General features: G+C 51.6%; 1 protein-coding gene across 1 annotated transcript in view; it reads right to left on the bottom strand.

Moving 5' to 3' along the window:
* The window catches only part of FBLN5 (fibulin 5), a 68,480-nt gene that overhangs the window by 22,478 nt on the left and 33,866 nt on the right, over positions 1–12,136 (bottom strand). The window contains exon 5 of the mRNA XM_004681622.2: positions 381–503. Within this exon, the coding sequence (XP_004681679.1) occupies positions 381–503 (123 nt within the window). The remainder of the gene's footprint in view (positions 1–380; positions 504–12,136) is intronic.

The raw sequence follows: 12,136 nt of genomic DNA, 5'->3' as shown, positions 1-12,136 counted from the left end.
GCAAGGACTACAGTGAGCTTGGGGAGGAGGTGACTGTCCATCAGAATTTCCACGCTTGAGACTTGGAACTCTGCTGTGAGTAAGCAAGTATGAAGCCCCTAGGACAAGACCCCTCCCCTATTTCACTGCCTGTCTTAGATAGAAACTTCCTGAAGCTAGGAAGCCGGTCCAGGTATACTCAAACATGAGCCCTTAAAAATGACATTCAAGAACTCGACGAGGACGTGACATGATGGTGACAGCTGCCTTTAAAGAGTGTTGTTACACGTAAGCTCAGCTCCCCCAAAGGTGGCCTTTAGGCCACCCAGCAGGGCCCACATTTCCTGACACCGCCTGTAACCACTCATCCCCGAGTATCCGTGCGCCCAGGGAGTTCTTACCTAAGCACTGGCCTTCCAGAAGCCAGTAGCCGTCGGTGCACGAGCAGGTGTACCCTCCTTCAGTGTTGATGCAAATCTGGGTAGGGTTGCACTGGTGAGAATCCGTGGCACACTCATCCACATCTGTAAGACAGACATGCCCAGGTAGGTCACCTTCATCCCTCCAGAGCCCTGTGGCCTCCTGAGGGGTCGGGAGTCACCGCGGAGGGGTCAGTGCTTGCTGTCTGGCCGGGAGGCACTTGGTGGTGTCTCTGGGTGACACCCGAGGAGAGGGGAGCACCTCCCTGAGGGTCCCACCCAGAGACACTGACCTTTCATTTCTGCTCCCCAAAAATCAACAAAGGGAAGTGGCTGGAAACGAACACCCACCGTAGGGGTCCTCTCCGACCACCCCGCCACCATTCTCTGAAAGCTGTCACGGGGCAGGAACCAGCACCCTGCACACGTCGCACTATCAACATCACCGACACCCCACATCCTGTGAACAAATGTCAGACAAGGGCCTGCTGTGCACCCCTGTGCAACGAGAAACAGCATGGAGAGCTGACAGGTGAAAGAGAAATGCCCTTGCGACCAGAACCTTGGCTCTATCTGTGAAAACCTCTCAGCCTGTGGCTCCGGCCTCTTGGGGAAGCTTCCCGGAGGCTCGGCCTCCCCTGCACCCCCGCGGAGGCCCGTCTCTCTGCAGTCCACGCGCCACCGCGAGCGCCTGCCCATCAGTCGCAGATGCTACGTAGGCGCTCCAGTCCCTTCTCCTGCACCGAGAGTTCAAAGCACAGAGCCCAACTGTGTGCTCGGTCAGCTTCTCAAGACAGTCGGGGTCCGCCGTGAGCAGGCAATGCTGTTTGTTTTAACCGAATGAAGCCTTGTTCCCATTCCCTGAAGACAGTCAGGGAAGCGCTGGGGACCCTGACAGGGCTTCCTGCCACCCATCTCTCAGCGTGGTCTAAAGACAGAAACTTGCCCGAGTGACTCACCTATAGCTCACAAGCCTCCTGCCGTGTACTGCACATGCCGGGCCTGACTCCAGCAGCTTTCCTCCCTGGCACGCACCATCACCTTCTGCCCGCTCCTGCCCCTCATTGCTGCTGTCAGACCTTGCCCATCACCCACGGCTGGTGTGAACCATCATGGAGCTGACAGCAATATTAAAAGTTGCAACTCGCTGACCCCCTGCAGAGTGCCCCACACCTCCTGGGACGGTATTCACTGCCGGGCTCTCCCCGGGAGCTGGGCTCATGACCCATGACTCCAAAGGGAAAAGTATACGAAAAGTGAATATGCACCGCGCCGAGGCAGGGCCTCCCCCCACCCCACTGACTCCTAGTGCCCCCTCTGCAGCGGTCACCTGGCCAGGACCACGCAGTTTGGGAGGAGCCGGCAGTCCAGGCAGATGAGCAAGGACCGAGCCTTTCTGCCTTTTCAGCCTCACCTGGAAAACGCCTTCCTCTGAGGGCTGTAAGGGAGGCCGGGGCGCCCAGAGTCCCAGAGCATAAGGTCCTTGAGGACCAGGGCTTTGGGTTGCATGGGGCTTGGTCTGCAGGGAGCACAACTGATTAAAACATTGTTCCATCAAATACTGAGACATTCTTCCAGTGGTCCCCTGACACACACCTGCAGCAAGTGGCACTCATCAATCCCGCCACCCCCTGGTGGCCAGGCATCTGGGCATGGCATGGAACCAGCCTTCCAGTCTCCTAGAAGCAGGCTGCAAGGTGGCGTGGTGTCCCTCCACCCCGACGCCTTGACGGTGCTCAGCCTTGGTGGCAAAGCCCCAACCCTGGCCTGAGCGGCAGGAACTCCTCCTCCGCCCTTCACCCTTCTTCTGCCCGGCTCTGCCCACCAGCACAGTCCCCCGGGGAAGCCCACGAATAATGCTTGGCCAGCAGCCGCCCTCTCAAACCCACACCGCAGCCTATGATAATAAATAATGCCACTAGTAGCCAGCACATACTTACACTTTACTGCGGGGAGTGATGGATGGCAACTGTACCCTGGGAACAACACGACTTTAGGAATTTGGGCTTTTTCCTGCCTGGGGGAGAATGAAGTGTGAGGGAGACCCAAGGGGGAGAAGAGCTGTTAGAGAATCTTGGTGAAATCCAGTTCCCAGGTCTCCGTGTTTGTGCAACTTACAGACACACATTGTGGCCCCATGACCCGAGGGAAAGAAGCCAGCCCAGAGGGCACACAGGCCCTGAGCTGCACACACGTGTGCACAGCCTCGGGACACAGGGTATGAAATGGGCAGGTCTAGAAACGAAGCTTTGACATTCTTTGAAGTCCATGCTTTTATACTCTGCCACTTTTACTGAGTCAAAGAAGTCCGTTATATGTTCAAAAAGCCATTTTTTTTAAAATATTTATTTATTTCTGCATACAGAACTGGGGTACCATAGGCCAGAGGTGCAGGGGTGGTGAGAGGCTTTACCAGAGACAGAGCGGGGAGCAGAACAGGTGATTGACGAAGTACACTGCTGAGGGGAGCAGCGGGTGGGTCAGGAGAAGTCTGCCATGCCCTGTGGGTCACCTCCGGGGCCAGGGATTGAACTCACACTGAAGTGGCTGCGGCCAGCTTGCAGTGCTGTGTCCGAACCTGTTGCGCCACCAGGGAGGGCCCCATAAAGCAAAATTTTAGCTTTAACTCAGTGAACGAATTGTCAGCAAACTATGTTGTGTGTGTGGGTGTATGTAATATGTATATATATTCTTAAGTCCCTGGAGTTTTGATGGAATGTGTCCCACCTTTATATCCTCAAAACACTCCTGGAATGATGTTGTGTCCAGAGTGAATGTTCAAAGGGACGGATGGGCGGATGAAGAGCAGGACAGATGGATGAATGAATGGGTTAATGAGTGGGTGGGCGGGCGGGCAGGTGGTGGGTGGAAAAGTGTACACGTGAATACAATATATTCATGCCTCTCAGCTCCCAGATGAGTTTTTCCCAGCCAGCTTTGACAAGCCCATTTTGGTGTGTGGACCTTGTGATAAGCCTCAGTGCAAACGACTGTCAAAACTGACACGTGGTGGAAATGGCCGCATGGTGGGTCCCCCGGGGCTAGAAGACTCTGCACGCATTCCAGTTGACAGCCGAGCTGCTTACATTAAATACATTTGACTTAAATACCAGAAGGAAAAATACATCGAGCCAAGCCACTCCAAGGACATTCTTTGGCAAAGTGTCCTTCTCCACATCAGTGGAAAAGTACAGGTCAGGGCAACCTGAGTAAGTGTCATTATCCTCGGACGCACATCGGGCCTGTGATTTCCTCTCTCTATGTGACTGTTAGGAAGTCTCCCAAGAGGAAAGATCGCTGGGCCCCTGCGATCATGAGTCCCCCTCCGCTCACTCCTTCCTGATGGCGCCTCCCGAGTCTGCAGCCTGCAGGGAACACTGACGTTGGTGTCGAGTGCCCTGCTGTCCCAAGCAGACTCTACTCCGAGGCCTCCTGCTGACTCCCTGGACCTCCTGGAGGCTGTGGCCCAGACAGCAGCTGGCACTTAGACGGTTCCACCACAGCAACCAGGCTCATCCCTCCCCAGCACAGTGATGTCTGTCTGTTGTCCAGGCAACCAGCGCCCTCCCAACTGGAGGGATGAGCTCACTGGCAGATCAAAGTGCATCACTCAGGGTGCCTGAGGGCACAGTCCTGCACATCGAGTGGCCAGCAGGACCGTCCAGTTTATCTGAGCTGTCACTGTCCCCCGCGCATCCCTGGACACACCTGCGATGAGACATTCTCAATCTGAAAGACCACTCACTCCAGAAAGTCACCAAAACCAGCCAGTCTCTCCTTGGAGCCCTCCCAGAAGGCCACAGGCAGGAGTGGACCCTGAGGCCTCAGAACAGCGGTCCAGGCGTCATAAACACTGAGTTAGGGTTCCATACCACCAGCCAGTGTCACCCCCAGCCAGGCAGGGAAGCCTCTTGGGGCAGGTGCATGGAGGCAGGGTGGTGGAAGACGCCCTCCAAGACTCAAGATCTCAGGAAGGCACCAGATGAAGGAACTTGCCTGAAAAACGTTAGAAAGCAAACAACTAACAGCCGGGACAACAGGATGAACAGAAAATTCCAGGTGACTCAAAGGAGGAAAGGGCCTACCAAGCTTGGTACCTTAGCCTTGCAGCGGGAGCCTGTGATGAGAAGACCAGAGCACCCCTCTCTCCTGCAGGCTTCGAGATGTGGGTTCTTCCTATTATCTGCCCTTCCCTGGAAACAACATACCACCCTCTTTTCTGTCCAAGTGAAACTAATGATTTCAGGTGTGATCTAAGTGCTGAATCACAGGTTATTATATGAAAGTTCTGAAGGCAGGCGCGACAGACTTAATGTGCTGACATAAATAAGAACGCATATGTTTGAACATAACTGTTATATGTAAGTCTGCCAGCTACTCATTACATCTAAATAGACAGATTATGTATATATATAATCTGTTATGTATGCATTTACAGTTCAGCATTTATCTGTAGAAGTTCAAGGGAAAATACACCAACTGTTTTCATAACACAAATTCTAATTGAAATAAAATGTCCTTTAAACTGTAAAAAAACCAAAAAAAACAAAGACTAATGGTTCCCCCATGCCCATAGGGAGGGCATTTCTGAAGCCATTCTGCTAGCTTCAAAGCATAAGGGGAAAAAATGCAAAAGGGCTGAGACTTCCCCAGAAAGGACTAGCAGGGAAAAAGAAGAACTTTGGGGCAGGAGGGCTGGGTGTGAATCCAGGCCCCTGTCCTTCATTACTGAGTATTGCTGAGCAAGTTCATTAACCTCTGCAAAACAGAGGCCTGGCAGTTGGCCTCCTGGCCCGCCCTGAGAACCCACAAAACAGAGCGTGTCCAGGCCCATCAGCACTGCCCAGCACATAGTGGGGACTCCACACGTCTTACTTCCCTTCCTGGAGGGGGGATGTCCTAACAGCTGTGAAAGATGGGGGTGCTTGGCTTCTGCCTCCTTCGGGCCCTGTGATGGGATTTACCCCAGACACTCAGATGATAGCGCGAACTTAGAGGCCTGAGATCAGTTCTGTGGTTGAACCACAGAACTGACAACGTCTCCCTCTGGTGCCCAGACACGTGGCAGGAGACCTGGACAAGACATGCAGCTGCCACTTCTGTGCTTGGGCACCTGGGAGCCCACCTATGGTTCTTTCTATCATTCGAAAGCCTAAAGCCTAAAGCTTGCTGAACGCTACAGCCAAACAGCATCTACCTTTCCACAGCAGCGATTCTCTTCTCTTCCCTTGTCTTGTCCAACACGTGCATGAGCAAGGACTGACCTCATGAGCCTGTCTCTGACCTCGTGAGGCCGGCCATCCTCCAAAGGGAAACATTCTCCCTGGTAGAAACTGTCCAAAAGTATTTGGAAGGCTACACCTTTCCAAAGGCCTCCACTATTCCTTTTTTGGACACAGCAAAATGATTTCCTTGCTAGTAAATTTTTGCCCAGTGAAACAACGTGTTTTCCCAGCCCGTTTTTGTCCCTTCCTTGCTCAACCTAATGGGGTCTGATAAGAAAGAAAATAACAATGGCACATTCCTACGACTCCCCTTGCAGCCAGTTTCAGGCCTGCTGCCGGGCTGGGTCAGTGCCATTTCTCAATGACACAGGCCCAGCCAAGGCTGAAGAAACAGAAGACCCATTTCCTAAACACCTGCTTAATTAAAGATCTCAGTGTTGGAGAACTCGCTTGTTAAATTCCCAGGATATCTGTGCTGTGTGTATCTGATAGTCCCAGCAATCAGGATGTCAGAGTCAGATCTTTCTGCTTTTCCAGCACTTTCTCCAGTGATTGATATTAGGGATAGAATACAAAGCTTGCTCATTTTGCTTCTCTAATTAAGTAATAAATATGTGGTTCATTTTCCAAATGCCAAAAAATCCTTTCCTCTCGGAAGAAATCAGCTAGGATTCAGGTCCCAACCTCTTTGTGGATTTTATTTCTCTGTCCATAAAGTAAAAGCCTGGAAGAAGGTTCTGGAAGGTTCTTTCGAGCTATGACCTTCTACAGAAACAAGCCATGCAACTAATTGGGATCACATTGCTGGGTTCTGGGGTAATTAATTAATTTCATCCAGAGTGCTTGGTAAACATCAGCTGATTTAAGCTGCTTTCAAACCAGGCAATGAATTGTCCAAGTCCATTCAACTCCTGCCAGTGTATGAACAGTCACAGCAACTGTGTGTGAGAGTGGGAGGAGGGTCATATATGTTCCTTCTTGAGCATCGATCATTAGGATGTCCCCTGAGAATAAGGTGACAAGGTGACTCACGGCCAACCTGCCAACCTAGAGATGCTTTGTTTATTAAAGGCATGAGACTTGGCCATTATTGGGACTATAAAACAAACTAATGTGCAATTCAAATTAGATTTCCATTTACTAAAATTCTTGCCCTTTGTCCAGCAACAGAAGATTTCTGAGTCTATAAAAGCCAATCGTTCCCAAACGTAACTACCCCAGAGACTCTCGGACTGCCTCAGAGCGAACAGGGTTGAGGCTTGGAAAGCTTCATGATTTTGAAGTTATCTAAATGATTCCGTATCTGGAATCCACTTGTCAAGCCAACACTTCTCAAGCTTTAACGTGCACATGAATCCATGAGGATGCTGGCAACAGGCAGGTTCTCACTCGGTAGATCCAGCCCACTCCAGGGTGATGGTCGGGGCCACTCTCCACGGAGCCGGAGGCTGGGTTGTGCTCGGTGCTCCACGGTTCTGCCTCCATGAGACCTGCTCAGGTCTAAGAAGTTATTATTCAAGAGTTTAGGAGGGAATTTTCATGTTCAGAAATAAAGGGGTGATCTCTACGAGAATCCTTTCCTCTCTAAAATCAAACCTGCTACTAACCTTCATTTCTGTGTTTTGAGGAGTCTTGGTAAAAAAGGTCCCAGCACAGTCCAAGCTGAGCAGGGTGCTCTCGTGGGGTGCAGGCGCAGCTAGCAGTCAGCCCCACCCAAGGGTGGGTGCCTAAGGCTAGGGCACTGTGTATTTCCAAAACAGTCTCCCTCCCAGCAGATGGTGGTGTCTTCATTTCCTATGAGTAAACTCGGTTCCCCAAAGTGCACAGAATCTGCTCCCTAATTGATAAAACAAAAGTGCAAGAAACTGCAACTTTCCTCTAGCACAGAGCACCCCTTTTTGACGGAGCGTTCACGACTAGTCTAGAAATGCCGCAGCTCTGAGGTCCTGACTCCCCTCTCCCCTGCCCTGAGTGTAGGCCTCCCCCACCTCCTGCCGGCCTGGCCCCATCCTCGGTGCCCCACCCCCACACCATCCTCTCCTGATCCTGTCTCAGTTCATGGTGTCACCATTTGCTATCTTGGGTTAGAAACCTCAGTTGTTCTCAAACCCTCTCCACTCTCCCTCAATCCTCTCCTGAGAACCTGGCACACTTCCCCTTCCTTTACCCCTATCACCCCAAAGACACTGAGACCTTGCTGTCTTTTCTCTGCTACCGCACTGACCTCCAGTCTGTCCCATGTAAAAGTCCACTAAACACAAGCCCCAGAACTTTCTCAAGAAGACCATGTCTCCCGACTCAACATCTTCTACCCCTTCCTCAGAAGCCAGCGCTTCGCTGGCTCCCCAGCACATCAAGACTCGGTTTCCAGCCAGCTCTGCAGGGCACCTTACGCAGCTGAGCCAGAGGGCTGGGTGTGCGGCTCTGGCTGAGCCAGAGGGTTGGGTGTGGGGCTCTGGCCGCCTCCCTCCACTGAATGCCAAGTTCCCCGAAAGCGGGAGATGGGGCTTGTTCACATATATGCCCTAAGCGCCCAATACCGTGCCTGGCACGTAGGGAGGAAGAGAAAACATGAATACTATTGGGTCAGAAGAAATGCATTTCTGGACTTTTCTGGAGATGAGCGGGAAAGGCCTGGGAACCACGGGGCATCAGAGGACATGTCCGGCCATCCAGCTGTCCTGAGGCCTGTAGTCATTCCGGCACCAGAAAGGAGACTCTGACAGACACTCAGCCCCAGCACGCGGAGCTGGGGCTTTATCCCCAACTCTGTCTTTGCCCAGAACTGATCTGTGAGTTAGCCCAACCTCCGGTGGCTTAGACACCACACATGTACCGCCTGATGGACTCACTCACATCCCAGAGAGTCAGACGCGCCTGGTCAGGAGACCTTTGCTTTCGACAACCAGGAGGAGCATCAGTGGAGGAGAAAGAGACACCTTCGTGTGGTCCACAGAACCTCTCAGGGCACGATCAAGAACTCCAGCCCCTGCTCAGGCCAGTGCTGAGGTGGAGGTGAGAACACCCAGGTGTGCAATTCACCCCCAGGCCCCAGTCACCCGCTCCCGCCCGCTGCTCTCAGCGTGTGAGAATGAAACCTGCACGTGCTCCCTCCCCACACCCTGGGGGCAGCTGCCCTGTCCACTGCCCGCCAACCTGGGGCTTGGTGCCTGATTCTGGAGGGGGCCACCCTCACCTGCCCTCTCAGGGCTTGCAGGCTGGTGGGAAAGACAGACAGACACGTGTGAAGACAGACAAGCACGTCTCGCAGGGGGCCTGGGCACCTACAGTAGGAGTCCCCGATCTGGGCACTGCAGGCAGAGCTGCACACTGGACCTACGCTGGGGCCAGGCTCCTTCACACACCTGCTCTGGGAACCCGACACACCCAGGACACCTCGTCCCTGAGTGGCAAGTGACAGCTGTCTTCTCATTCAACATAACAAGAAGGTCATATGCCTCATCCTGAGACCAACCCCGTCTCCATCCCTCCACCCTGAAGTGGCCCAAGCGCCCTGCTCCCCATTCTAGCAGAGGCCCCCCATGTATCAGCATAACTGCGAGGCATACAACTCCAAGAGAACAGAGGGAAAACGTGAAAGCCTGTAGGGACAGAGGGCGTGCGGATGTGAGAGACCCGGTCCTGGGGTACGGTCTCCTAGGTACGCCCTGGAAGTGAGGTCCCCACCCCAAAGAGCATGGAGTAGAAGAGGCACGCCCTGCCCACCATCACATCTGAATTTGGTTAGAGCCAGATTTTGTCACTTGAATCTAAAATAAATATTTGAACTGGTTAAATACTTTGAGGATGGCATGTTTACCTGGCTGGTGGAATAAGGCTGCCTTCTCCACCTACCTTCTGGGGCACTAGCAGACTCCTGGATTTTGCTCATGTGGAAGGCAGGAAGATGCAGGGGTTACATGGTGGGCGGGCCACCTGCCAGGCCATAAGCCCTCCCTCCCACCACAAAGAGCACACTGTCAACTCCCAACACCATGACGCAGGGATTGAGGATTCATTTATGCCACACACGTCCACCATGAGCCATTACTGCTATAGGCACTAGGGACTCAGCGGTAAGTGACACGGGCCATGTCTGTTTACAGTCAGCTAGTGAGCAGATCAGGGGCCAAGCACCCCAATTCGGTATGGCAAGTGTCATGATGAAGAGAAGAACCGGGCACTCAGGAGGGCAGGCTGGCTGGAGCAGGGCCGTTGAGTGGGTCCTGGAGGAGAGTGGCAGAGGCTGCTGCCCTGCCATGTACACTCGCTGCGCGTTCCAGTCCCACATAGTGAAGTGTGGCCACCTGACACAGGGCCCGTGGGATATAAGTAAACGTAACATGTACATCTCCCACGTAGTGTTTTAAAAAGGATGAGTGTTTGGTATCTCTGTCGCTTCTCCTGGGATGCAGTGTGATGGTAAGAGCTGGAGCAGCCTTTTTTTTTTTTTAAAGATTTATTTATGCAAACAGAATGGGGGTACAGTCCAGAGGTGCAGGGGCGGTGAGAGGATTCACCAGAGACAAACTGAGGAGCAGATCAGGCAGACTGATGAAGTACACTGCTGAGGGGAGCAGCGGGGAGACAGGAATGAGCTGCTGCGGCATGTGGGTCACCTCTCTGGTCGGGGATCGAAATTGTGCTGAAGCAACCCCCGGAGCAGCCATTTTGGATTGGGAGGTAAAAACTACCCATTGAGTTCGGTCAAACCATCCTACTGGCCCTGATCCACCTATCTTCAGTGTTAGTGTTTGGTGGGGATGGCATTTTAGTTTTGCAAGATGAGAAAGTTCTGGAGATCTGTTTCATCCCAGTGTGAATAGACTATTGCATTAGAAACTGAGAAATAGTTAACATTGCAGATCACATGTTAGATGTTCCTACAACAATAAAAAGTGCATATCTGCAAATCAAAGCATATTTCTTCATGAAATTCCATTCTAAATTATACAAGCTGCTCCCTCCTAAAGACATAATCAACCTGTGATCTGCAGCAAAATTCCACTGAAGAAGCTGCCTCTTTGTCCCCAAGGGACTTAACTCTGGCAAACTCCTCAGTAGCCCCCATCATGAAAGAATTAAGACTCCAGTGACTCTGGATGAGAGTCGAGAATCCAGGGAGAAAAGGAATGGAGGGGGAGGAAGATGGACGGAGGGAAAAGTGGTCTGGTCACCTCTGGCCTCTAGTCACACAGTCCGGGTCAGTGGGATTAAGGCTTTGGAGTTAGAGCTATTTCTGATTCTGCCAGTACTGTACTGAATGATTTTTATTTTCAAAAGACAACTAGTAATGATTCATAATCCTTTATTAAAAATTTATTTATTTATGCATACAAGAACTGGGGTACAGGAAAGAGGTGTGGAGGGTGAGAGTATTCACCAGAGACAGAGTGGGGAGCAAAACAGGTGGATGGACTGAAATACACTGCTGAGGGGAGCACTGGAGGGAACAGGAGAGGTCTGCTGCACCATATGGGTCAGCTCCCTGACTGGGGATCAAACTCATGCTGCAGTGGCTGTGACAGCTTCAGAATACAGTGCTTTAGTCCATTGTGTGACCTGGGAGGGCCTTTAGCTGAATGATTTGCAACAAGCTTTTTTCCTGTTTGTTTTTAACCCCTAAATGCCTTGGTTTCCTCATTTGCAATTAACAGTTAATGATGGTACATAACTCCTGGGGTTTTGTGAGACCCCATGTAAACAAGGTTTTATTTCACTCAGTACCTGGCTTGGTCTACTGTTAGGGCTTCTTGTCAAAAAGCACAAGAAGAAAAAGGAAGAGGGGGTGGGGTGAGAGGGGAGATAACTTCTAAAAGAAGAGAGAAAAAAAAGAAGGGATTGAAGGTCGGACTCTACTCCAGAACCTTCACTAATTCAGTGGTGTCCTTGAGGCAAACCTTTCTTGGCCTGTTTCTGCCTCAGAAAATGCAGCCCAAAGTCACCCTATCTGGAAAGGCTGATTAATCTGAATCCTTTGTATTTCAGATGAGCTCCCTGCCCTCACGGCTGTCTATACCTCTCACCTAGGCGGGTTTAAGGAGGCCCTCTGGAGGACACAAGGGGAAAAGACATAAACACAACTAGGAAATGCTCTCACATCTGGTCTGTGACAAAAACGGTACATGGCCTTGTAGATGTGACAATTACAGAGCAGAAGAGCAAAGGTGAAAATGGTGACCTCAAGTGCTTCTTGCCTGGTATCACCTTTGAAAGTACTGGGGAGCACAATAAAGTTACCTTCCACTTTTTGGTCAGGCCATGGCAAGTGTCTAAATTACAATATCTAAATACTGCTGGAATGTAGAAACATCCACACAATAAATGAACATTGCTGTAATACGTGAATGTTGCTGCAACAGAAGAATGTCGTTATGATCTATCAGCACAGCTGTCACGCCCGACACCTGAAATAAGAATGTTCTACTATTACCCTATGGACCTGTTTTAAGAACTGTCAACAGGCCCTCCCTGGTGGCGCAGCGGGTTAAAGCACTGCACTGAGAAGCTAAA

This window comes from Condylura cristata, unplaced genomic scaffold, assembly GCF_000260355.1.
Source record: "Condylura cristata isolate star-nosed mole 26May11 unplaced genomic scaffold, ConCri1.0 scaffold00013, whole genome shotgun sequence".
In the NCBI taxonomy this organism is placed as follows: Eukaryota; Metazoa; Chordata; class Mammalia; order Eulipotyphla; family Talpidae; genus Condylura; species Condylura cristata.
This window is presented reverse-complemented; position numbering and strand designations above follow the sequence as displayed.